At 43.6% G+C, this 26,850-nt stretch overlaps 1 protein-coding gene across 3 annotated transcripts in view; it reads left to right on the plus strand.

The window, feature by feature from the left end:
- Positions 1-26,850, plus strand: part of KSR2 (kinase suppressor of ras 2) — a 153,698-nt gene that overhangs the window by 44,758 nt on the left and 82,090 nt on the right. For all 3 annotated transcript variants that reach the window (XM_007434513.4, XM_025170714.2, XM_088136637.1), the window contains one exon: positions 22,368-22,549. In XM_007434513.4, the coding sequence (XP_007434575.2) occupies positions 22,368-22,549 (182 nt within the window). The remainder of the gene's footprint in view (positions 1-22,367; positions 22,550-26,850) is intronic.

Here is a 26,850-nt window from a genome sequence, read left to right on the forward strand (position 1 = left end):
TCAGTTTATCTCTAATGAGTAGAAAACAGCACATTAGCCACTTGTGCCTAGCAGTGACACACACTCCAATACATTGATAGGGTTGCCAGCTCATTAAGTCGAAATGTGGCACCTCCAAAGAAAAGGGATCCATTCTTCCTAATGAACTGTTCCACGCCAGCAGAATTTCGGAGGACAGGGAGAATCTCATGACAACTGCATCTTTCTACTTCAAGCCATTATTTTCCTTCTGACTGTCCTTTCAGAAAGATTCTCAGCAATCTCCTTTCTTATATATTTCCCTTCTTGGAAAAAAAGAAAGAAAAGAAATCTTGCTGGGGAGAAAGGGGTGCCTTCAAGACCCTTCAAGGGCAGCATTGCCATGGGGCAAACAGGAGGAACAGGATTATTAGTAGGCTGCGTTCATGCGTGGTGTTAAAATTACAACATCATTTTTTGGCATGGTATGTAAAACCAGTCATTGGGATTTGTAAATCTGGCTTATGGCTTAGTATGTTGACCAGATGCGGCCAATGGTGGTTTACCCAATCTTACTTAAAGAAAGAACCCAGCCGTTACTCTCATGACCTGTTTTATGAACTCCTTGGTGCTAGAGAGGATGTATCTTTGTTCTAACCCAGCAGATTTTTTTTCTTGTATTCCTATGCTCAGCAAAGCTGGGTAGTTTGCTAAATGAGCAAACTAGAAAAGTCTTAGTGTTCTAGCCCAAATCAGCTCTCAGGAATTTAAATTCCAGTTTTCCCTAGTTTAAGTGCAGCATGGCAAAGCCTTCCAGTTTAATCCCAAGGTCCACATCTACCACTGCATTTGGTAAGCCATCATCACTATGCAGAAAGAAATTACATGAACAAAGCATTCCCATTTGTCTTAGAGAAGCTAATACGCAATAGGATATTGCCATTCAATCTGAATATTGCATTTTCTGACTAATAACCACTATGGTCTTATTCACCATGAGGATAAAGAATGGTTGTCTTTTTGATGTTAAAAAAATAATTTGAAGCACAGTTCAGTGGACACAAGAAAGCTGTAATGTTGGATTGCTGTCTCTCATTTCTAGAGATAAGAGATGTATTCCAATGTGTAGTGTTTCTCAACCTTGGCAGCTTGAAGATGTGTGGACTTCAACTCCCAGAATTCCTTAGCCAACATGCTGGCTAGGGATTTCTGGGAATTGAAGTCCACACATCTTCAAGCTGCCAAGGTTGAGAAACACTGGTCTAGAGCACAGGGAGGGAGATGGGTAACAGAACTGGACAGCCCTTCTATACGAGCTCATAAAAAAGAATGATAGCCAAGCTGGTTTCTAACCAAGCCAAACTAAAATCTCTTCTCAAGGAATACTTTAACCAGGACCAAGCCAAAAATCTCCAAAGAGAATCAAAAGCATTCAGAGTCTTCAGCGTTCTCCCTCAGATGAGATGTTACAAAAGTGTCAGGGATTATGGGGGGCAGGGGGATTGGATCGGAAGCAAAACCATTTTAAAATTAAGCCAAGTGCTTTGGCTTGATGTCTGTCATTTCAAGACATAGATTTCAGCCTGGACGCATTGGTTAGTGGCATCCTTGGAATCAGGTTATAGTTAATATTCACAGCCAAAAAATGATGGCTGACACACACACACCCTTCTGAAAACACAAAAGCTGCTAATCCTTAGTCGTCCTTCTGTCACCAGCAGCTCATCTGTTCAAACCACAAACGCTGGCCTGTTCCTAATCTCATGAAATTTCTCCATTGTTTCATCCCTGATCAGTTTCTCCAGGGTTGGGCTTTGTTTTCCAGTAATACTGGCAAGATTTGAGGAAAGCCTTAATCAACTTCTTCCCTCTCTCTAAAATGGCAGGCGTACATAGGTAATGTCACTGCATACCAGAGACAAGGAGCCATAATGGGGGAAGGAATTGGCTAGGAGATCTGTAGAGAGCTTGCAGAGATGAAAATGAATGAAACCTTGAAAATATGCAGCTCTATGGAAATAGAGGAGGATTTGTTTCCAGTGAAACACACCTGTTCACAGGTCCTGCACAAATATGAAAATCTTGTAAAGGTTGCTTGATTTGTTAGACAACTAGTTCACCCTATTTCCAAGGGTTAACATAGTGGTAAGCACACCTCTCTGCATTTCTGGCAACTAGACATTAAGTGCATTTAAAAAATGGGAATTCTGTGTGTCATACCTGCAGAATCCTCTTAGGAGAGAAAATGGAAAAGTAGTTAGTGGCATATACAGTTGGTCTATTGACACTCCTGAAGGGTTCCCATTGTAATCATGTATCAAGTTATAACTTTAGTGAAGATTCAACTTTTCTTGTTTTCTGAACAAGCTGGATTTCTCTTCTTCTATAAGTTATCTCTAGCATCTGAAGTGGTGTTGCAGTTGAACTAGATGATTGTATATACAAAGTATTAGATCTTCTCTGTCTGTCACTGTCTTCTACTCTGTAATTAAACATTTCAGGTGAGCTGAAGTGCAGCTCTGGGAGAACAAACTAGGGTGGAAGGTAATCAAGCATGTCCAGCCACTAATTGCATAAGGGGGCCTTTGAGGCCTCTCCCCCCATCCTTTCAGTTGTCTAGACCTAGGAATCCAGTGGGACTCCTGCCACTTCAGGTTGGACTATCTTGATTTACAATTAGTGTAGCACAAGCCTGCCATAAACACGGTTGCAAGGGGAGAATCCCCCATAGGCTGTGTAGTTTATTAACTTACATTAATCAAGGGAAGAGAGAACAAATACTGAAGAGTTTCCTCACTCTTCAGTGCTCAAGTAAGGGCTCCTTGTCATTGTATTGAGAGGAAGGAAGCTTGGAAAGGACTCAGAAGTTGCTCAGTGGAAGGATGAAGGTTAATTTATTCTAATAGGTCTTAATGATTTTCAGGAGGCAGCCACTGAATCTTGCTTTCTAATCCCATTAGTGTTTCAGGATAATGATTAGCACATTAAAAAGGAGAGCATTTTTTTTCCAGTGGAATCAGATGCAGGTGCTGTCATTTAACCTGCTTAGAGTTGTTCACCCTATTCTGAAATGCAGAAAACAATGGCTTTTAGGCAGGCTTAGTTTTAAGCTCAACTTCAAATTTTTGTTGCATGTCTATATGTGAAACCCTAAATCATGGATAGTGGTTGGAAGAGAATCAGGACTCAAAGAGAGACCCAAGAGACAAAGCTGGGTATTGGAACGAAAGAAGATTCTACCACACTCGTCCAGCACTGAATAACCTTTTAATCCAAGAGATCATAATGGCTCACACAGGCACAAGTCCAGTACAAATATTTCATTATCCAGAATAAATTGCAAGTTGCCAAGAAGCAAAAAGTCTTCCCAAATACCCAGCCGATGGCTTCTCGTGCAGATTACCCTGTTTGATCTGTTCTGATTGATAGACTGCAGCATGTGCCTGCATATGTACTAAATGGTCTTGTCTAACTTCTCCATCTGATGCTTTGATCAATGGAAACGTTGATGATTTCATTATGCTGTCACAAATCAAAGGCCTTTCATTTACTTCTAAATGGCCCAGTGCTGGTCCTCTTGAGCAATGCACGCCAGAACCTTCCAATTAGTATTTCCGTTTCTGCTTTGATGCTGATTGGTTATCAGTAACTAAGTGCCCATGAAATGCTTAAAAAGACCCAAGGAAGTCATAAGGCACTTTTTTATTACCAGTGCTTCCTCTCAGTCTGTTTTTCAGATTACTGTTCTGTTGATGATTATGGACTGGGGAATTCTGGAGGACCAGGGAATCTTTTGGAGGGGGTAACTAATGTTCCAAACCTTGACCTTATGAGTAACAGCTGGAATACAGTCAGCACAATTTATTGCTGTAACACCAGTCCATTTGGTTCAGTTTTCCAGAGCCTCAGCTAAGCAATTGCAAATGTCTCATCAAACTCTTTCAGATGTTTGTTTTCCAACTTCGGTTAGTCCAACAAGCCAAGGACTAATGATAACTCAGGAGCCTGGTCTGTATGAACTAAATAGAGTTTATGTTTCCCACATTTCAGCATAGCCTGAAGTGGGCTACAGATACTTCTGTTCTTCTTTTCTATTGTATGAAAGAGCAAGAATTTGCAAAGCTGTGGTCCACTAAACCATCGTTGTACATGGTTTAGTACAAGGGTGCAAAATTTATATCTCCAAAACCCTTTCTGGTTTCCTTGCTTACTGAACCACCCATAACTCTGACATTTTGAAGAAGAGCATAGCTGAAAGTCTCTCTGAAAAAAAAAATGATACCCTCTTCCCTTGATCTTCTGGGCTGTGTGTCAAATTCAGATTAATTCCATCTGCAACAATTCACCTCTTGCAGATATGGCAATGGATTGGGGATGGGAGCAGATCTAAGCCACGAAGAATGTGTGCATTGTTGTGACTGGGGTCACATAATATGCTAAGCCAAGAGTGGAAAAGGTTTAGCCTGGTGCAATTTGCGGCTTACTAGCCTTCCTGCTGTCACTCTCAGATCACTCCAAGGTAAACAGAAATTTGGCCCAATTTTGCACTTTTTTAGAGGTTGGGGGTTTAAAAGACAAAATGTGTGCCTTATGCCTTGAAGGAGCTTAAGGCATTTATTTTAAATATCCCTTTAAACTCCTGACCTCTTCCATTTCTGGAATCTGGGCCTTGACCATCCCCTGCAAGCCTTGGTGCATTCTTTGAGATGATGGATGCTGTGACCCCTCCAGTAAACCAAAACACCTGGATGGGCAACTTGGGGGCTGCCTGAAGCTCCGTTTTTTTTTTTTTTTTAAATCTGCGCTCAGTCGTTACCGACTCTGCAGTGACTGCTTGGACGAGTCCTTGCCGTTTTCAAGGCAAGGTGTTTCGGAAGTGGTTTGCCAGAGCCTCCTTCCAAGAGCAGAGCCCAGCTGGTGAGCGCAGGAGGCGGGGTTTCGCGCCCTTTTCGGGTGCGCGCGGTTTTTTGCGCTTACCGGCAACTGCTCCCGATTCCTTTTGCAAGGCGCCACCAGCATTTTTCCTCCCACCGGAGTGAGAGTCCCCATTTATCTACTCACGTGAGTTTTCGAACTGTTGGGTTGACAAGAACTGGGGAGGAAACAGGAGCTCACCCTGTTAATGCAAAGGCTGGACTCGAACCGCTGAAGCGTCGACCATTTCTGGCCGGCAACTTTCAGCGTCATTAAGCCGCTGCACCACCGCATCCCCTTTGAAGCTCCGTACCAAAGTTTAAATCTCCAGAGTCTCCTCATCTCAAATGTTCACATTTCACCATCAAAATTTAGCAGTACAATTACAGGTTCTTTCTTAATTTTTTTTTTTTAACTGAAAATAGGTATGTAAATCCTTCCCAGAGCTTAATGCACTTCATTTCCTTAAGCAGAAAAAAAATAATAATCAAGTACCCTTTCCCAAATAATGAAAAACATTAAGCCTGCCTTCTTTGGTGACATTGACTGTGATGCCTCCTATGGACTTTGGAGGTAGAAAGAAAGGCATTACCCTGCCATAATCCATGGTTTACCAACCCCAATTGGCTGGGCTCCCAGAACGTGTTAAGCCAACTCTAAAGACTACCACCTTAGGACTTGGTGCAATGTGTGAGTCCTAGCATTATGTTGAAAATCACATCCCAGTTTTATCTGGAGTAATCAGTAAATGGGAGGGAGTTTTGAACAAACTGCTTTCTTCCCAGACCTCTGGAGGCTTTGGAAAATCTGATAGTGCAGCCTTTTCCATTCCATAGGTGGATGAAATTAATGTTAATTACGGTAGAGGAGTTTCTATAAAGAAAAAGAAAACAACAGTACTGTTTTGGGAGATGTGCATCTACTAGGTCCCCTGATGTGGCCATACCTTTTTTTCCTACTTTAAAAAGTCAAGGCATGATTCTGAATTTAGATGAGAATTTATATCTCCATGGTGACCCCAGTGTAGATCATCTTAGACTTCCCACTAGCTTGCTCAGAGCGCTGCAGGCAGCCGGGCCTTGGTGGAGGCGTCTGAAGCTCAGCTCGGCATGGAGGTTACAGGTGGGAGAAGGGATGGTGGGACTTGGTTGTTGTTTTAAATGTTCAGTTTCTTTTGGCAAAAGTCGGGGCAGGGGGTGCTGCTCTGGCTCCAGGCCTTTTCAGACTGGGAAATGAGGCCTTCACACTGGCTAGGTTCACCCAAGACAAAAAGCCCAAAGTTATTTTATTTGTTTACTTTTATTTATTTATATTTCAAATTTGTCGCCGCCCATCTGTCAAGTTCTGACACCATCTCACCCAATGACATTATGATTTAGCATGATGTGTGAAACCAGTCATTCAGCTATCTTCCTGGCTGGTTTGGTTATAACGTGTTAGTTGACTCCCATGGAAGTGGAACCTATGTAAGTGACTATACCACTTCAAATTCCTGATGGGGAAGACTGACGTCAAATAGAAATGCCCTCTATACAGGCAGTTCTTACTTACCGACTGCAATTGGGAACTCCTTCAGTAAGTGGCCCGGTCGTTAAATGAAATGTCACATGACTGTGCTGACTTACGACATCAGTTCTGGCTGCAGTCAGTAAGTGAATCACAGCGGGTCATTAAGTGTGATGTCACATGACTGCAACTTACAACTTCCTGCTGGCTTTCCCACTGACTTTGCTTGTCCGAAGCTGGTGGTGAAAGTTGCAAATGGTGATCATGTGACTGCAGGATGCTGTGACCGTTGTAAATGCATGCTGGTTGCCAAGCACCCAAGTTGCAATTATGGGACCACAGGAATGCTGCAATGACTGCAACTTCGAGGACTGCTCATAGGTCTCCTTTTTCAGTACTGTGGTAACTTTGAACAGTTGCTGAACGAGTGATTGGTAAACAAGGATTACCTGTATAGAAAATGAGTATATTGGGGATGGAAGTTTGATTAGATTCCTTTAAGTGATGGAAGACGATCAGATGATCTGAACAGGAGCCTGCTCCTAAATCAGGGAGATCCTTGGCAAAAGCCCAGATCCATACATGCAATGCAGAAATATGTTTTGTGTATCATCCAAGAATATAGAAAGTTCCTTTTTATAATATCAGATAACTGGCCTGCCTCTAGTCTTTTTCCAGGGTTTTGGATTTGAAAGAGGTCTTGCCCATCACCTGTCCTTTATTTACTTTGAAGAGGAGATATCCAGGATCTCCCACATATGAACTACATGCTTTATCCATGAGCTGTTTGGCTCTTTTTCCATTTTGCCCTCAGCTGGTTAATCCTAGATGTCAAAATTGCATCAGTCATTAGACCCACTGGCCTGTGGGCATGTTCATACAGCTCGGTTCCAATTGGGTGATTCTCATTACTGCACAGCCGTCCTCTAAAACACCGGTGTGGTCATTCCCTGGCTGTTTCCAGGTTGCAGAGTCTGAGGCTGGTTGTCCAAGGCTCTGCTTAACCTGTTTCAATTGCACGTTGCATTTCTTATATGTTTTATTCCTGAGCAAGTCCTGCTCTTACTCCCAAGGAAGTCAGGAAGCACTTCTAATGAAAGAGAGAGATGAGTTTGTCTCTGTTGTGTTGCCTTCAGCCCTCTTAGCTCCTGTTTTTGGAAGACAATGCTGGGATGAGGACGAGTCCTAATTAGACAGAATGAGTGGTGGTGGAGAGAACTGAGTGGCCTACAGCCCACTTCACACTTTGTCAGGTAACCTGTTGAGTTAAGATGTGGTAGAGGGTATCTTCCATCACCAATGCTGGCAATGAATTCAACTGCCAGGCTACTTAGCCTCTGTATACAGAATAGGATGGGACATATCATGCCCTGAGAGGTTGAGGGAAGAAGAATCACTTGGAATGCTGGAATGATATTTACTGCTAGTAGGGTAATGTAACAGAATCTCAAAATCTGCAAAAGCAGTTCTTCAGAGCAACGTACCTCTAGCATAAATAAGATGGAGTTACTCTGAGTCTCTTTTTGTCATTTCCCCATTTCTTCCCCTGTGTGTTGGGCAACAACCGTACCCATGATTTTGGTAAAACTGGGCAAAGCTGCAGAGTTGGTGTGTTGTATTCACTTAAGGATATCCTAGTTTATTTCTTTTCCATTTGGGGCACCTTGTTTCTCATGCACCCAATATTTGGTCTCATTCCCTCTAAGTGGTGTAGCTTTTCCTAAAACTAGTTTCCGTGTGATGCACCGCTCCTTCTGTCTTCCAACATGCTTTGCAAAAGGAAGAGGAGGAAAAACATTGGGTTGAGTTTGTTAATATTCCCTTCAAATAATTCCTAGTTTTATCTAACCTGCCACTGTGTTAAGAAGTTATACTTGGTGCTACAGAAAAGAGAATAATAGATCAGTGATATTTCCACCTTGAAATTCAGCTGCCGGGGAGCAGGGGGGTGCTGGGACAAGCAAATGCATCAGTAATGAGCCAGCAGGCCTTTGATACGAAGCACCTCCTTTTCTCAAGCGACCCAAAGCAATTTCTTCACTTTCAATCTTATCCCTCAGAAAAACAAGAAAAGAATAGTACTGAACGCTGGATGTTTTCCTTGTTCCCAAACTCATTGACTCTTGTATTGGGGGCTCTTTCTCTTCAAAGGGTGAAGGGCTTGATATGAATCTCTTGCTGGTTGGCTATTAGTAAGAAGACCATGTTCCCAGTTCCTTTCCTGGCCCCCAAAGTCTATCATCCATAAGATTCATTTTTTTAAATCTCAAGCTCTTTCCATCTCGATCATGAAGACATTTTCGAGTTCTTCTAGTCAAAAAAATGAACTCAGCAGCAATCTTATCTGTTCCTTTCTATAAACAGTGTGATGCATAGTTCTCATTTCCTTCATGGACAGTTCACAGATAGGCAGCTCGAATACTTCTGAGGATATAACAAGGTTGGCCACCAGCACCCCAAAATCAGACATTCTGTACATGAGATCCTAGGCATTTTTTCTTTGAGAGGCTGCCCTTGGCCAGAAGGAAATGCTGCCCCCCCAATCTATATCAAACATTGTAGGAAAATGGGGAAGATTCTCTATTCTTGGGTTAATATAGACCCTTCCAAAGTCACTCCATCCAAGAATCCAGAAGCTTCCTCACGCCAGAATTGTTTTTACAGGATCCAAAATCAAAAATCTCTTTGCTGCCTTCTCTTCTTCCTCCTCCCTTTAGGTAAGATTTTTCTTTTTTGAATCCACAGTGCATTGGAAGGAAGTGCACCACTGAATTAAACATAATGGAAACTAGTCAAGCTTGCCAACAACATTCCTTTCCCCTGCCATCTATTAAACCACATTTTTTTTTTATTATTTTTCCCACTGTATAAAATTAATTTTGGGAACAACTTGCCCAAAGGGCAAATGGTTTTCGGTACACTGCTCCAATCTTTTATTAAACAAAGAGACTCGGGTGAACCCACCTTCGGGTGTGATCAGCAGCCAAGCAGGGGCAAAGGAAAATGCAACGTAGTCCAAGGCTTGAATCAGTTGTCTGAATGTGCCTTTGGGATCTGGTGGCTAACTGACCAGGAATCATCAGGTTATGCCTTTATTTTCTTTCCTTACCTTTGGACAAAAGCTAACTAGATTTGGGGGGAAAGCTGGCTTGGGACTGCCAGCCATCTCTGTTTGCTATACAGTGGTACCTCGGGTCACGAACGCTTCTGTTCACGACCAATTCGGGTCACGAACAGCTCCGTTCGCAAAATTTTGCCTCCGTTCGCGAACGCCGGATCGGGTGACGAACAGGATCCGCGGCCATCTTCCCTCCCGTGACACGTGGTCGTGGCTTCCTGTAGGGAGGGGGACTCTCCCTCCAAGCAATATCCGCCTCCCCACCCGCCTTCCTGTCCTCCTCGCCAGAAGTCGCGTCGAGCAAGGTTAGCGTTCTCTCTCTTCGTGCTGTACTTTGTGTCATAGTTTTGTGGTTTAAAAAAAAAAATACATATGGTTCAGAATGGATTAACCGTGTTTACATTGAACCTTATGGGGAAATTTGATTCGGGTTGCGACCAATTTGGGTCGCGACCAGAGTCACGGAACGAATTAAGTTCGTGAACCGAGGTACCACTGTACGTTGGGATTTTATTTATTTATTTAGGCACATTCGGCGAAGTCACAGTCCCTGTTGATATCCTCCCCGACACATGCAGTCAAACCCCAGGGTCGAAAGTGGTTTGCCTTGACCAGACAATGTGTTAGGCCAACCAGTGCCTAGATTTGTTGATGCCTTTGAGAAGCACATATTATAAGGGCCCCAAAACATACAAAGTGCTCCGCTTCCCAAGAAGCACTTTAGAGTGATAGTCAATAATTTTAAAAACAAAATCTCAAGTAGGCAGTAGTGAAGCACTTCTGTAACATTGTCAGGAAATCGCATGGTTGGAATGACTGGGAATTAAACTCAGAGGAGATCTCTCTCTCTCTCTCTCTCTCTCTCTCTCTCTCCTATATACCTAGCTCTTCTTAGCCAAAAAGGCTAGATGCTGATGCTGAACATCACTCATCATCATCATCTTCTAAAAATAAACATTAATTGTCAGAGCAAGCAAAGCTGGCCTCAGTGGACAATACAGATAATCCTCATTTAGCAACCACAATTAGCAGCTTGGACGTTAAGCAAAGTGGTTGCTGAGTGAAACTGGAACTGTGCTTATGATCTTACCTCAGCTTTCCTTTGCTTTCACCGCAAAGGTCATAAATGCGAGGATTGATCATAAAGTTACTTTTTCATCACCGTCGTAACTGTGAACAGTCACAGTTTTTATTGGTTGCTATCTCAATTAGAAGAAAAATACTGGCTTTACCCTGACACTATTGGTATTTTGTTACTGGTTCTCTTTTACTCTCTAGTTTTATCTTTTCTTTTTAGGCTTTTCTTTTTAGGCTTTTCTTTTCTTTTCTTTTATTTCTATTTCTATTCTGTTTCTATTCTCTTTGTACTATTGTATTTTATTTCCTATTCCTTGTCTTTTGACTTGCTAGTCACTGTATTTGCTACTAAATAAAATGCTTATAAGTGATAAAATAAGACATTACTAAGGTGGAAGGAGTTAGCAGCCTTTTAGCCTATGAATTACTTTTTCTGGCTGGGCTAAAGTGTGGTTTGCTGAACCATAATTTGTTGAAGAAACTATAATTGGCTGGGTTCACACAAATTTTAAGCTAGATCATTATGGCTTGTTGCAGTCCAGTCAATAAGTAACATTCACACATTTTGCTACCCCATTTAATACTATGAAAAGCCTGTTCCGCTACTGGTGATGTTACTTTAGAATGTAAACTTTAAATAATTCCCTGAAAACAGTTTAAGGTAGGGGACAACGGGGTGGGGGAGAACTCTTGGGCCATCTCTACCCAAATTTCTTTATATTTCTTCCCAGCCCCATTTCTGTTGGAGAGAAAGTTCAGACTGCATGGCACTGTGTCTTCTTGGGAGCAAGGGGTTGTGTTTTGGGTTTTCTTACACTAGTACTTGGGTATTTGCCAGTCTGTGAAATGGATCCAAAGGCTGTTCAACTCAGGAGGCGTGTATGTGAGAAAGCAGCATCTTTGCTCACCACTAACTGCTTTGTTGTAAAGCAGCTGGTTTCTAAGCAAACTGGGATGGGTTAAGAGTAGATTAAGCATAAAAGGGAGCAGAGGGATGGAAGGCAGCTGTCCACCGAAGGCTTTAGAGAATCCTGGGTTTGGTGACTTATACTGATGTGGAAAACTCCTGTTAAGCTCCTTTTTTCTTCCTCATGCAGAAACCCATCCCTGGGTAGAATTGTTTCTGAAAGTTTCCTTGAGTTCAGAGCTGATGATTCAAACAGGTAGAAAAAGGTGGAAGAAAGATCTTAATTTCAAAAGCTACACCAAATGCTGTAATAAGTGGAAATCAAATCCTCCCCTGGAGGCATTTTAAGCAAATCTTCTGCTGGGGCTATAGCACAGAGGTGAAGGACTTTTTGGGGCCATGGAAAGTGGACGAAGGTGGACAGAAAGTGACATAGAGTTAAATTATCTTAAAACAGTGTTGTCCAAACTTGGCCACTTTAAGATGAGTGGACTTCAACTCCCAGAATTCCCCAGCCAGCCTGAAGTCCACTCATCTTAAAGTGGCCAAGTTTGGACAACACTGTCTTAAAACAAAGTTGATTTAATACTTTCTTTCTTCTTTTAATGGATTATGATTCATCAATCGCTTTGGGAGCCTGCTACACAATGAGGCTTTTGAGGGGAGGTTGAAAATTGCATTGCAGATTTAACATTGAGCGGTTTGTTGGATGAGATGGTCTTCTGAAAAGGTCAGAAATGTATCTCCCTTTGGGGTTCTGTACCTGCTCATTTGGGGTCTGGACTTTTGACATATGTAAATGAATCCTCCAGGGCCAGTGCCCCAGATCTCTGGGAGTTAGGTTGAAGTGAAAGAGAAAGAGCAGCTGGGACAGGGTTATCCGGAGATCTGGAACCAAGCTCTCTACAGCTATATATCAGGTGTGTGTCTCTTCAGCGGGAGCCGAACAAACTCTTTGCATGTGGAACTGGGCCTTGTAGAAGCTGGACTGGATCCACCCTGTGGGGGAAAAAAGGTTGATTTGGAGGTTTGATTCAAAGGCAATTGGACTGAATTGATTTTCCAAATCAAACCCATTTGGAGTGTCTCACGGGATGCTTTTGAATCAGTGTGACAAATCGATGGCGTTTAATGTACGTACAATCTCCCTTTCTTCCAAACTGGGTGGATGATCTGACTTCACTCTGGAACCCTGAGACAGCTTCTCTAATCAAATCCATAATAAGGTACTGGCAAAAAGAGTATTGGTTTTTAGGTAGCAGCCGATAGCTTTTCTATGGTGTCTCAGAGGAAAGAAGGAGGCTCTGTCTTCGCTCTGCTGGACAACTCCTCTGCCTGGATGAAAATTGCCTGCAAACAGTTTCTCCTTGCCTGAGGCTATCTGGCTAGAACTTCAGTACAAGGCTGGAAGTCTTCTGATTCTTTTACCCTGTTTGTAAGACTTACCTCTTTGCTGTACAGGAGTTTCTAGCAGCCACTGCAATCAAGGACATGAATACATTCATGAGGTCTAGAATCTTAAAACAGAGCTGGTATCTTGTGGTAAGACCGTCCTTATCTGCCAAGCTGGCCGAGCTGGAAATGCTGTGGAGCCAAAGATCTGCACCATCTTTCCCAAAAACAGACCAGGCAAAGGGGGAGTCGGACCTACCGCTTAACATGCTGAGAGGATGGGCCCATGACAGCAGCGGGTAAATGATCACTCACCCAGGCTTTGAGATTAAAGCAGGGAGGCTGTGAAATGCCACAGATCAATGGCCTCTCTTGTCTCTAATGATGAGCGTGTGTCAAGCCACGTCCTGAAAGGCTCTGCTTGAAAAATGATAATAGGGACTGATTGATGGGGAGCAGAAACGCTAGAAGGGCGCAGGCCATAGTGTTTCTTGCTACATCTTGGAAGGGGAGTGATGGGATGCATGGCAAAAGGGATGGCTCAACTTTCTTCTGCTGTCCTTCAGAAGTCTTTTCTGGAGATACATCTTAGAAAGCAGAGGGGCCATCTTCCCCACAGTGGTATCATCTGGACCATAGTTCCCATCCCCAACTTCTTGGGGATAATTGGGGTTTTACTGCAACATAATGGGTTAAGCTCCCTGTGTACAATCTACTTCTTTCCATTATGCCTACACTCCCTTTGTTTCTTTGTTAAACAAATCATTTCCCCAAACATTTTATTTTCCTGCTGTATTTCATTGCTCACCAGTGGTCTTACAATTCCAGCCTCCTTGTATTCTAGTTGAAATTCCTCCTGAATGGGTTGGCCACTGGATCTTTGATCTACAAACCATGCACTGTGTTAGATATAAATTCTTTCTTTGGGCTAAGGGGACTATGAATCAGTTACCGCTGGTTTACAAGCCAGTATATCTTAGAATAGACAGGTATACGTGAGTTTGTCAGCAATTTTTGCACTCTTAGTGTTTCGTCAGGTGCCTGGTGCAATGTCCTGGGAAGGAGAAAGACAGCAATGAAATGTTAAGGGGGGCAAAATGGTAACTCGTTTAGAGAAAGTGGGGAGCATGAGAAGGAAACTCAAAATAACTCAGCCTTGATTTTGTTTGGTACAAGATAGGGCAGAGAGAAACTCTTGACAGGTTTTCAAGATTCTGTTATCCTGCCCTACAATAATACAGCATATCTACAAACCCTGCTGTTTCATTTTCTTGATCTCGCCTACCTCAAAGGGCTGACAGTGTCACCTGTTGTAGAACAGTGCTTTTCCAACTTGGCAACGTTAAGATGTGTGGACTTCAACTCCCAGAATTCCCCAGCCAGCATGGGTTCCAAACTCCCAGAATTCTGGGAGTCAAAATCCACACATCTTGAAGTTGCCAAGTTGGTGTGGCGGGGGGTGTAGAGAGAAAGGAAGATGACCATGGCTGTTCGGGTGCTTGGTAGGGGACAAGTGCTAAGTCTCCTAGGTCAATCAACAGATGTGTTAATAAACTCCAATCAGCCCCAGCGTCAAAGCCAGCAACAAAACAACAGGACATGGATATTTAGGGGGCCATTTAGAGGCTGTGGTTAGAGTCACATTCCTGCTGGTGCTGGTTAAAACAGGGAGGTCAGATTTGGATGAAAGCATTGTGTGTGTGGCTGGACCAGGGTGGGATGTGCAAAATCATGTTCTGGGGCCAATGCACTTATATTTCAAGTTGGAACACACGGTTTCTCTTTGGCAACCTTTGCCACCAGAGATTTGCAGCCCTGAGTCAAAGTATATGCAAGATGCTTGAACACATCAGTTGAAACTAAATGTTGTTTTCTCTGGATGTTAAATCCATCTTGGGCTAAAATCCATCTTTTGGATTCTCCCCAAATCTTCCTTCCCTGTGAAAAAGGCTTCAGGTTTTCTCTTTCTTTTTCTTCATACACCCACCTTTGGAGTTAGGAGAGAAGGTTTTGGAATGTTATGGTTGAAAGGGTTTTTTCCATTGCATTTCACCCCAGCACTTTGCCCGCTTCTTGATTCGGCTTGGGTGGGGGGAGAAAATGCCATGAGAAGGCTTCCCCCACAGTGTCCCCCATTACTGTACTGAACTTGCAAGACCATCATCCTGCTCTTGAGCATCCCAGCTTTCTCCCGCTTGCACCCAGACTAATCAGCCTTTCGCTGGTTTTCTTTGGCATTACAGACAGATGAATGATGTCAGACTCAAATCATCGTTCCTTTCCTCCTCCTCCTCCTCCTCTAAATTTATTTTCCAGTGAAGGAGGGGCGGGGTTCAGCAAAATCCTCTGTTGAGAATCACTCATTCTTCCTAATAATGAGACCTGTCACCAGCACTGCTTGCTAGGAAATGATTTTCTTGGTAAATATTTCGCCTGTAACTGATTTATAGGTTTTCGGGGGGGGGGGGGGGGGAGACAGACAGCCTCCAAACTTCATTGGCTAATAACAGACCTTCGGAAAGTGGGGCTTTGTATCAGTTCAGGTTGAGCAGAATGGGGTGGGGGGCATTACACTAGTTAGCTTGGATTCTCACCTCCTTTGCTGCTGTTGAACTAAGCTGGCAGGTTCTATGCCAGGCCTGGCTGCTTTGCAGAAGCAGGCTGTAAGAGCCGCTGCGTTCTGGGCATCACCCTTGGAGTGCCTTTGTGACGGGCAGCTTTCCGCCATCACTTTAACTGCCCAAATGTTCTGGAGCATGGCTGCCTCTGGGCCCTGTGGACAAGAAGCATGACTGTGCAGAACCCTTGGCAGGAGCACTGCTGATAGGCCTCCGAGATGTCAAGTCGCCCAACAGAAGCACCTTTGGCTGGGAAAGCAGGAGTCACCTGGTTTTGAGTCACCCGGATGGCAGTTAGAAGGTCGCAATGCAGGAGATGGCAGAATCTGCCCCCAAAGGGCAGAAAAAGGGGCAACAAAAAATGACAACATCAAAGGTGGGGGGGGAGTGTGTGTGATGTATATATTAACATGAGAGAGAGGGAAAGAGAGAGTTAAAAAAAAAAAGAGGAAAGTTAAGCAAAAGCAGGACCAAAACAGTTCATCCCATGTTCGCACAGAAATGGCCTAGCCAAAAGGAGAGGCAAATGCCGTATTTTCCTGTGCTAGGAAACAATTAGCATATTAGGAGGCATGGTAATTGTTTTTCTGTCTTTTTCTTCTTTCCTTCCTGGACCCTTGCTCCATCCTTTGTAAGATGCATTGTTCAGTGAGGTCTGGAGATGCTCCAATGCAGTCATTTCCTACTAGGGCTTCTCCAGATGCCCACAGAGCTGAAAGGCATGTGTTGAAAACAGGCACACGAGGAGGATGTCTGTTGCCGATCAGGAGGGAGGAATGCTGGGTTTCTGCAGGCTTTGTTACTTTCTTTGATATGACCTTCTAGGGACACACCTCTGTTTGGAAAGTAAACAGGACTGGATCCTCAGGCAAGATTCTGGACGGTGCAGCTTTTAAAAAGCCTTTTCCCCCCCCATATAATGGTTTGTCCAGCAAGGTTTCCTCTCCCAAAGGGGACCACCAGTTGCAGCATATCCAAGACGAGTCCCATGACCACTTAAAAATGAGCGAGGTGGGACTGGACGGATGCATCATGCTCAGCCTTGCTTTATTTGACCATGGTTTGTTGAATAACCTACAGCTAGCAGGGTTTGGGCAACATGCTAGTTTATGAACTGTAGACTACAAAATGCACTGGATGGGTCTGCAGAACCCCCTAAGCCAAAACAGAAACACATTGTGCTAAGCAGTCGGTGAACCCAGGGTTATCATGGCCCGTGTTTTGCAGATGTGTGATGTATTTATGGACAGTCGAGAGCAGGCAGTGAGGGAAGTCTCTGCCTGTGTGAGTGTCGAATTGTACCAAGGGGTAGAGTGCAGGTAGCTTTTAATGATCGGACTCGCCTGAGATGCAGGCTTGGCTCATACAACATCCTACTCATCGTTCTTGCTTGGCTGGGTGTGAGAAACTCACTCTGTGGTTGGGAACCACAGATGGTGGCTTAGTGCGATATGTGTTCAGTCAGTTCTGCCTTATTCAGCAAATGGTAGTTTGGGGTGCTGTGGGAATCCAGTCACAAGTTAGTCCCCTTTCTTCAGGGTACAGTGTTCAGATCTTGTTGGATATCTACGTTCTTCCTTTTGACTCAGGATGGCATGTTTGTGTTTACTTCTGCAGCTGGAGCCCGACCCTTCCCATTCCTGCCACACACCTCTGCAGGCCATTTCAGTGCCAGTTCAGTTATCCACCTTCCACCTCCTCCCGTGGGCTTTCTGCCTTTAAAAAAAGCATTCCAGTGCTGCTTCAGCATTGGCTGCATTTGTTCACAATGTTGGGGGGGGGGGAATCTGATTTACCAAATAAACCTCAGTTGACTGAGTTCATGGTTGACCAGCCACAGGGGTGCACGGAGCTGCAAAGAAGCAAATGACATTGTGGCTAAACGTGTGAATCTAGACTTTTTTTAGTGTTGTTTTCTGTACATTAATTAGTGCCTGCAGAACTTTTTCATGTGTCAGTGCTTAGCTATGTGGCCTTGGTAAGATGGTCAGCTTTTAATCTTCCTTGCAATACTTGGCTTTTTCCCAGAATACACCTGCTGTCATAGCCTTTGACTGATAATTGATTTTCCAGTGGTGGAAGTCCTGTTTCCCAATTCAGCTCAAGAGGGTTGGGTTCGCTTTCTCTCTTGGACTCTCCCACGCTCTCTTCTTGATAAACAGGAACCTGAATTTCCAGAAAATAGAGAAGGTCTCTATCAGTCAGAAGGACTGAGCAATATCATACCTTGGAGGACAATTGCTAACACAATCCCCTTCTCTCAAATTCTGCCATCGTTTGTAGCTTGGTGGAAAAGTTTACCCTGGCTTCAGTTTTTGTTAAATCTTTGGCGATTCTGCCCTGGGAACCCTGGATTTTGTTATTCACTCGTGCGTTTGGACTGTTTAATCCTCCCACTTCAGACGGAAGGGTTCACATTACCTCTCCAGATCGATAAAAACTTCCAGTGTAGAAAGCACAGCAAGGAAAAACAAAGCAAGACCACTCAGGTTCTGATTTCCAACATTGCAATGATTTTAGTCTCTCCAGCCACAGATCGGTAGAAAGACTGTCAGACAACAAAGTCTGTGCTATTTGGATGGGGGTTTGGGGGCTGAGCCTGCTTTTTCAGCTGTTGGGAGAATGCAACTGGAAGTAGTAGTAACGCTCCTTCCACTCCCAGATGGATTTGCGGATATGTAAATGTAAAGAATGGGCCATCAGTTTTCTCATTACTTATTTGTCACCCAACTGATGTTCTTGGTTTGTCTACCAGAACGTTCTTGGCCAGAAAACATTTGCACAAACATTCGTATGTCATTTTGTCTGTGGGTCTTCTGTTTTACATATGTTTGGCAGAGAACATGTTTTGGTGAGCCATGCCTGGCACAGTGCATTGTTGCACATTGCGTGTTAACACATGTGCAACATGTTAACACATGTTAAGATGGTGTGTGTTAATGTCTGAACTGCTTCTCCTATGTATTGGTAAATCCGAAATTGGCACATCGGTAAGTATACAACGTATTGATATATCCTGGCAGCCTGAGGTCCGCATCCTTCTATTACAGATGTAGAATCCAGGGCAAACTTTTTATCATTTCAAAGAAGGAAAAGTGGTCACCTGAAAGAGACTGGAGATTTTGAAGATAAATGGATGTTTTGTGAATTTGAAAGCAGTCCTGTTGTGGTAGTTAGCTAATGATGCACTTCTTTTTGCTGAAAAAAAATCTGAGGAAAGGGGCTCATGCATCACAAGCTGATCAATCCAGCAACGATCAGTTCGCTAAGAACATAATACAAATTTAGAAAGATTTTTTAAAATCAGTTAAGTCCAAACTTTGCATTAAGACACAATTTGGCTTCACCTATTAAATGCAACATGGTTTGTTTTAACAAGAGTTTACCAAAAAAGTCAAAGTAGCATCACACACACAGTGTAGAAAGCCATCGTGTAGAAAGCCATCATTTAAGACTTAGTACACACATATGCTAAGCCAGAATTAAATGGCTTAAGAGCTGAATCCCAGGTAAAAGGATCTTAGGATCTAGGATTCCAGTAGTTCTGTTCTGTTAAGAAAAAGTGTGCAGTCTATTTGGTCTTCTGCAAACTAATACTGCATTTTCTAGAATTAGTGTTCAGAAATGCAATTACTGTTTTAAATGGCTGAAAAGGCATCCACATTAACAAGGGATGAGGACAGTTTCCTTTGGTTTCCTAATCTGTGATTAATTTTTTGGTGTCTCCATAACTGTGCTATGCTTTGCAGATCTCAAATTTAGCTCCTGCCATCTTTAGTTAAAAGAAACGGAATAAAGGTTGAGAAAGAATTTTTGCTGCCCTTGAACCTGGGCAGTGGTGCCAGGCAGTGTATGACAGGAGTGGCCAACATTTAAAAGGAGGACATCTTGCAAGATCTTAGCGATCTCACTGCTGAAACCTCTCTGGCTCTCACATACAAAAATAGTAATTTCATGTAACTTCATTCTTAAAAGGAATGCCCAAGTCTCACACAATCACATGAAAGAACACTAAATTTGTGTGATTTGGCATGGATGGGTGGGTGGATGTTTGTCCTTGGGACCTCATCTAGGGATTTCATAGCATTTTGTTATCTTGGACGTTCTCCTGCTGGTCCTATTTATAATCATAGCTCTGGCTTATGATTTTGAGTTTTGAAGAGTTTCCTGTACACTTGACTTGGCATGGTTTGACTAAGCCCTATGCTTGTAACACTTGACTGCTCTCCAAAACAAAACACATCCAGCATGGCTGGATAAGAATCTTTATTGCATACTAGAAAGAAGCTACTAAAATAATTGTTTGCCCTCTGTCAACATGAAGGTGCATTTCCCTCTTTATATCCACAGTTACTCCAGCACTTTTTTCTCCCATCTTTCCCTTGGTTTAATGGACTTTAGGCCCTCCACTTCTTGGCCTTGAAGCTGAGTGAAAGGTGGTTGTTGACATAACTGACATCTCTTCCCTAGATAATCTGACTCTCCAGTCTCATAAACATGATGGAAAACCAAGGTAGCCTAGTTTGCATTCAACATCCTATTTTAATTGGAGTCTGTCCATTTTTATTTATTTATAATGGTTCCATCCTTTAGGACAGTGTTTCTCAACCTTAGCAACTTTAAATTGTGTGGACTTCAGCTCCTAGAATTCCCCAGCCAGCATGCTGGCTGGGGAATTCTGGGAGTTGAAGTCCACACAGCTTAAAGTTGCCAAGTTTGAGAAACACTGCTCTAGGATAAACAGTATCTGAATATTTAGTGCATTTTGGAAGGATTCAAAATAAAGACCAAGGAAGAAGAGGAGTCCTAAGCAACTTTTACTCTTAGAAATCCCATTTCAGTGAAGCATCTGATTGTACATTCCATCTCATGAGGCTTTCAGCCTCACCCTCCTCCAGCTGAGGACATTAACAAGGTTTTTGCTTCAAAGTCATGTAGCTCAGCTGAACAGCCTGGTTGGGAAAGAGAACTTCTCTGTCAGGAAGGAGCAAAATGGCATGGAGACAGAGACAAATTGAGGCAGTGATTCTTAAAACATCTGTCACTTGGTTAGAAGGAGAAGGGGGAAGTTGCATTGTTCCAGTCTTGCCATAAATCAGGATTCATTGACCGGACAAGATAAATTGGCACACGTTCATGGAGAAATAGCCATGTGGAAATGGTTGCGTCTCCATGGACCCAGCTTTGATTTTCACCACAAGAGGGCAGAATGCACTGAGTCTGGGGAGAGATTTACTTTGTTCGTTGTGAACACTTCTTTCCTCCTTGAGGGGGGAGCAGAAAAGCAATTTGACTTCAGATGTTCTCCTTTGCGAATGCTGGTGTCATCCGTGATGAATACTGAACAAGCAGAGGAAGGCTGCAAGAAGAAGTAATAGCATGGAGTAATTCTGGCCAGTGTCCAAGTCAGGCAACTTTGCCCTCTTCCAGGATATTCCATTCCAGGTTGCTTAATTGCACATATTCTAGGACTGGTTGTTTTAATGTGCTAATTTTTACATTTCTGTTAAACAATAAATCACAGTGTATCGTTTTTACCCGATTCAACCAACCACATCTCTGTTTCAAAATCAACTTTCTCCCATTGTCTGAGATCTTTTTTGGGGCAGACAACAGGAGTTAGAGTTTGGGTTCTGTTACCAAGCTGTGACAGCTTCTCTTTCAACTTTTTGGTTTAGGAAATGAAAGGTTTGGTTTTGTAGAAAAACGCATAGAACTTAATCCAGTGATTTGGCTGTTAACCATAACAGCCCCTTGGAAATTCATAAAGCTCAAAGGTTGACTATATTAATATATTGATCATTTAGGGCAAATAAACAACAGGGGAGGACTGTTGCATTTGTTACTAATTTGATTTCATCTCCTTAATCAGAACAGGCGTCTTTAGTAAAAATGACTCCCTGATTAGCTTATAGTGCCATAAACACAAGGTAGTCCCTGTGTTTAGGCTTACTACATACATATATAATAAAATGGCAAAAGAAAAGGGATGAGCTGAGACTGTGCCCTGTGAACAAGGAGCTGTTGAAACTACAGCTCACGTCCTGATGCACTGAACCCTCTGTAAAGACTCGAGGACCCACCTTCTTGTCTGATAAAACACCAGGGAAATTCTGTTCTTTTTAATGCTCATTTGTTGTGATCAGATCAGTATGATTCCGTCTCCTTGAACGTAGCTAAATTTTGTTACGCTGCCTGTAAAATTAGGCAGACTTTGAGGATCCATTGGCCAACCCACCACCCATTGTAATATTTTCTCTTGCTTCGCTTTCACTTTATTTTTAATTTTAATGTGTTTTTGTTTGCAATTCGGGGCAGTGATCATCATGAAAATATTTTTAAAAAATCATTAAAAGGGATGAGGAGGGTGAAGGAAAACAGGAACCTTGATAAGAATTGGACACCAGTTTTTCAATGTTATACAGTCTCTATGTGATCTAGCTATGAGGGAAACCGGATTTTTCAGCAGATCTCCAAAAATTATCCTGGTGATCCCCTGATCCTTACCCTAAGCCTGTAAGATAGCCAGAAGGTTCAGAGCATGGGATCTCAGCCTCTTGGGCCTGGCTGGAAGGTGCTGATTTCTGGCCACCTCAAGTAAGACTTGCCAAAGGAGCAGTTAAATGCCTATTATGGAACATAGTCGTCAGTCTGGTCTTTGCCGTCTTCTTTCTCTCGCAGGATAATTAGAAGCACCCAGCAGCTTGTCATGACCAGAAATTGATTGCCAGGCTGGGAGCATCCTTGGACTGCCTAACGGGACTGTTTTACTTTTTCTAGGTTCTTACTTGCCCGTTTATGCTAAACCTAGAAAGCTGTGCATCATCTTCCATGTTTGTCCTTTCTCATGGCCCATTTCCTTTTCCTTTCCCCCCAGAGCAAAGAAGAAGGATAAGCCCGTGAGCCTCAAGATTCACAACAGCGTGGGGAGCTGTGAGAACATCCCTGCCCAGCGCTCTCCTCTCCTGTCTGAACGATCCTTGCGGTCCTTTTTCGTTGGGCACCCACCCTTCCTTCCTTCCACTCCTCCTGTCCATGCAGATGGCATGTTCTCCACAAGTAAGTCAGACCTAGCAGGCAGCTCTGGAGGAAGGAGAAGAGGTGAGGCACATGCACACGCACACATGCACGCACACTGAAGTTGAATATGGGGGGCTTCCAATCCAGCCTTGACTGCAGGACTTTTTAAAAATTATATTTGCTCTACAAGGGCCAATGAAAGCAAAGCTTCTAGATTTCAAAAACCCAGCATTTGCAATAAGCATTGGGTTTATAGGATGTCCTCAAGGCTACTTATTTATATAAAAGATTTATAGGGTAAGTCTCCAAAGAGATCTGTGATCACTACTAAACTGTGTACCCTGCTCTTTCACATTTTATTATTCATTCTTTAGGTCTGGAAAGTTAGTTTTTATGCAAGGCACTGTGAGTTGACTGTCTTTACTGATGCTGCTGAAATTCAAAATACAAACACTGAATCTATCAAATCAACTCTTTATTACTACCATAAGGCCAGCCATCAGACGCAGAATATAACAACTAAACATGAACATAGGTATAGGCATATACACCTGAAGCTAAAGAAATTAATGCAATTGTACAGTCACAAGGAGGCAGGAGGTATATATTGAGGCAACCTAGGAGGAACTATCTGAACAGTGATTGGACAGGAGAAAGAACAAGGAATTTCTTCAGGCTAGATCTCCCTGTAGAGAGAGTGATAAAGAAGCGTATGGCTGTAGCACTCTGCTGGCCGCAAGAGCATATATATTGGTGTAGGGGAGTATTTTTGTATCTGTAGAGTTCGGCCCTTTCAGGGCACTATAAGCCATCATTCCAACAAACTTTATTACAGCTTGAGTAAAGGGTATACATCGTTATCAAAACCCAAGAACTGTAGAAAGACCAGCTTGGCCTGGAAGAGTGGCAGTAACATGCTGGCTGCCAGGATCAGCACTAGGTTTCAGGATGCTCATGGTAAAATAGCTCCCCCCTCCCCAACCTCTCCCTAAGCTTTGGACTTACCCAATAATAGTCCTGAGCTGCCATTTAAAATTCCCGTCATGCTCCACGGAGCTTGACATTGCATTATTAGGGGTCATTGTGGGAAATGACAGCCAGGTCATGTCACGTTGGGTATTTGGAAGAGCTGCCTACCAGCAAGGTACCACTCAAACTATGAGTGGTAGCTTGCAGGAGGTCTAAATCAGAAGCTGTTGCCTGCTGGACCTGCAGGATTTACCCTGACGATACTAAGCCCTGACCCTGCCGGCCAAACTTGAGAAAAGAAAATATGAATTACAGACTCCTACTCCAGCCCTCCACAGGACCGGATCAGAGAGTAGCCTTAAGCCTTGCCAATGCCTACAGAACCAACGGCAGCGCTAGTCGTCCTGGGTTAATTAACATGACAGACAAGGAGATGCTCTGGAGCAGGCTTTGACAGCGTTGTCTTGCTTTTGCAATCAGTGTGTGTCAGCCCCATGCTTTTCCTTGACAATCTGGCAGAGAGAAAAACAACAGCGCAGCAGAGGCTGCCTAACAGGAGAGGACATCCAGATGGAAGGGGTCAAGACATCATTGCTGCTGTCTGCCACCGGGGCCCCAGGTTTCCCTTCTGGTGGTCCTGCTGACATCGGCTATGATACAGCATGGTCTGGATTGCCAAGCCAAGTTTCACTTTGGGGCCTGAGGTTCTGGCATTAATCTTGAGTTGAATGGCAGCTGCAGAGAAGTATCTCCTGGGGTCCTTTGGGCAACTCTGGCATCTGTTACCTGATGACATCTTTCCAGAGGCTGTCAGGCAATGCCGCTGTTTTCTTGCCCTATTTCCAAGGCTCTGAGCGAGAAGACAGGCCCTGTATTTGCCTGGGTGAAAGATATCGCATTGGTCTATTGCCCCCCCACCCCCACCCCCACCCCCACCCCCACCCTGGCTTTCAAGTTTTGATAGCTTGCTTTTCCCATTTAATTGTTTCCTGGCACAGAATTAAGAGACCCAGTTTGGGGTAGGCACAAAACCAACTGGGTGACCTTGGGCCAGCCCCTCCCTCTCAGCCCCAGGAAGGAGAAGGCCAGGGCAAACCACTTCCAAAAAGGTCACCAAGAAAACTGCAGGGACTTGTCCAGGCAGTCGCCAGGAGTCAAGACAGACTTGGAGGCTCAAATATATACCACAGAATTTATTTCATTATCAGTTTCTGGTTGCGTGTTCTTTATTTTAATGGGGTTGGTGAGGATTCTCCCCTGAAACTGATTGCTTTATACTTTGGGCTCACAATTACACGTGCACACACACACACACGTCATTGCAATGTTTAGTCCAAAGGATGGAGACATTTATTTTGTCTGACTTTTTATACGAAGTCAGTGAGCAGCTTCCACACCAGTGCATGAATTTACTTGCTGAAATCTTCACTTTTTTTAGAACTTTGTGATGTACACATGTTGAATTAGGAAAGTCATCCATATACATTTTTCTGCAGTCCCTTTTTGGGCTAAAATTGTTAAACAATATGGACCCGGGCTAAAACAAATGTGTATTTGTTCCACGGAAATGGTTCTGACTGATTTCTCTATGCATTTCATTTAGCCAGAAAAGGGGGGGGGGGATCTCAGAGCTACTAACAAGGATTTAAGACTTTTTCTGGTAGCCAAAGTTTGGAGCCATTGGCTTGGTTTGTGTCAGGGCGGTTGGTCCTGTTGGCCCAAAAAATGGAAAGGGAACAAAATGAGATGCAAACAGGAGAGGCATCAAAGAGATGGAATGTGACAATGTTAAATGCATTGCCTGGTGGTTCTATATGAATTGCTTGATTTTTTTAGCCACACAGGCAGTCTGGAAAGGACTTGCTCTGTGTCTGTAATCTGAGAAGCACCTTATGTAAATCTGTAAAAGGACAGACCTTGAGGTTTTCCAATGTCTTTTGATTCATCAGCTTGTACTGTGAAAGATAATCACCAAAGCAGAGAGAGAGAGAGAGAGACTGAGACTGAGACCCCTCTAGGATCTGTTTAGAATCTGCTGTCAAACCGAGAAGCTCTTATGGTTTGGCTGGGATCTCCTTGGACATTTTTTTGCCTTAATTGGGTATCCGATGAATACCCAAATCACTGCTGTTCATCTTGGCCCGGAAGCCTAGTTTTGTTGCTGGGAGGCCAAATGCATTGTGGGGTATCTCTCAGTATAATTAGTGGTTTGTCTGAAGAGGACATTTGGAGGGGTGGGCTGATTTTGGTATCTCAGAGCAATATTTTAAGAGGTCCCCTCTCCCTTCAGCTTAGCTGTACCCGAATCCATCTTCATTCACCGCCCCCTCCCCAACCTGAAAAATCTAGCTGTCTGCCCCTTAGCCAAGGGGGTGGATTGTTTCCCAGTGAGAGAGACAGCTCTTTGAAACGCTCTGTAATCATTGCGAGATGATTCCATGATATACCCCAGGTGTCACCGCCCGTCTGCTTTCATCTCCACGTGCCACCTGCTGGGCCCCACTTCACTTTTGAGGGCCATGGGAGCCATCCAGGTCTTGGTTCTTGTTGTCACACCTGCCCATCAATGGGAGACAGCCGTGGCTCACCGACCTTGCCACGGTATCTCTTGTCAAAGAGGAAGAGAGAAGGGTGCGACCCTCGTTTGGTCATGCCTTCTGTACCACTCCATTCCCACACTGCTGTGTCTGTCAAAGAGAGCTTGTCAGCTCTGGGAGGAAAAACTGAATGGTTCTCCCCAGAGAGAATATCACAGAGCTGAAACTTGAGTTGGAGGGACAGGGGGAATGGTCAAGGGGCTGCGCCAGTTTCTTGTGGAGCTTTATCCAAAATGGCAAGGAATAGGGGAGGGTCACAACCAAGGAGAGTACAATTCCACCTAGTGATGAGAACATTTTCCTGCATCTCCTCCATCGCTAGAAGTTGAGTTATTTCAGGGATGTCTGTTGGTGGGATAGTCACACTGGGTGAAGAACAACACAGCCTGGAGGTTGGGGGCATCTTACAGGCTAACCCAAACCGAAAGAAAAGACTTCTTCCTACAACATGTAGATTAACCATCAACCTGGCTGCCACATGGAGTTTTGAGTCCCATGACTGCTTTAGAAAGAGATTAAATATACAGAGAGAGAGAGAAAAAATAAATAAATAAAACTATCAGTGATGGTGATATATTACCTCCACTACCAAAAGCCATGGAGTTTCCAAGGTAATTTGCAAGGGGGTCTCAAGGGGGAGGACATGAATTCTGCTCATGTCCTGCTTGCATGTTTTTTCCAAGGCTTTGATTGATCGACAGGGGAAGAACACTCTGGCCCAAAGAGCACACTGGACTGACCCAGTGGGGCTCTCCTTTTGATCTTAGATACAAG

Source organism: Python bivittatus, unplaced genomic scaffold, assembly GCF_059951505.1.
Source record: "Python bivittatus isolate LINGU-HERP-01145 unplaced genomic scaffold, Pbiv_v1 ctg000110_np1212, whole genome shotgun sequence".
Lineage (NCBI taxonomy): Eukaryota > Metazoa > Chordata > Lepidosauria > Squamata > Pythonidae > Python > Python bivittatus.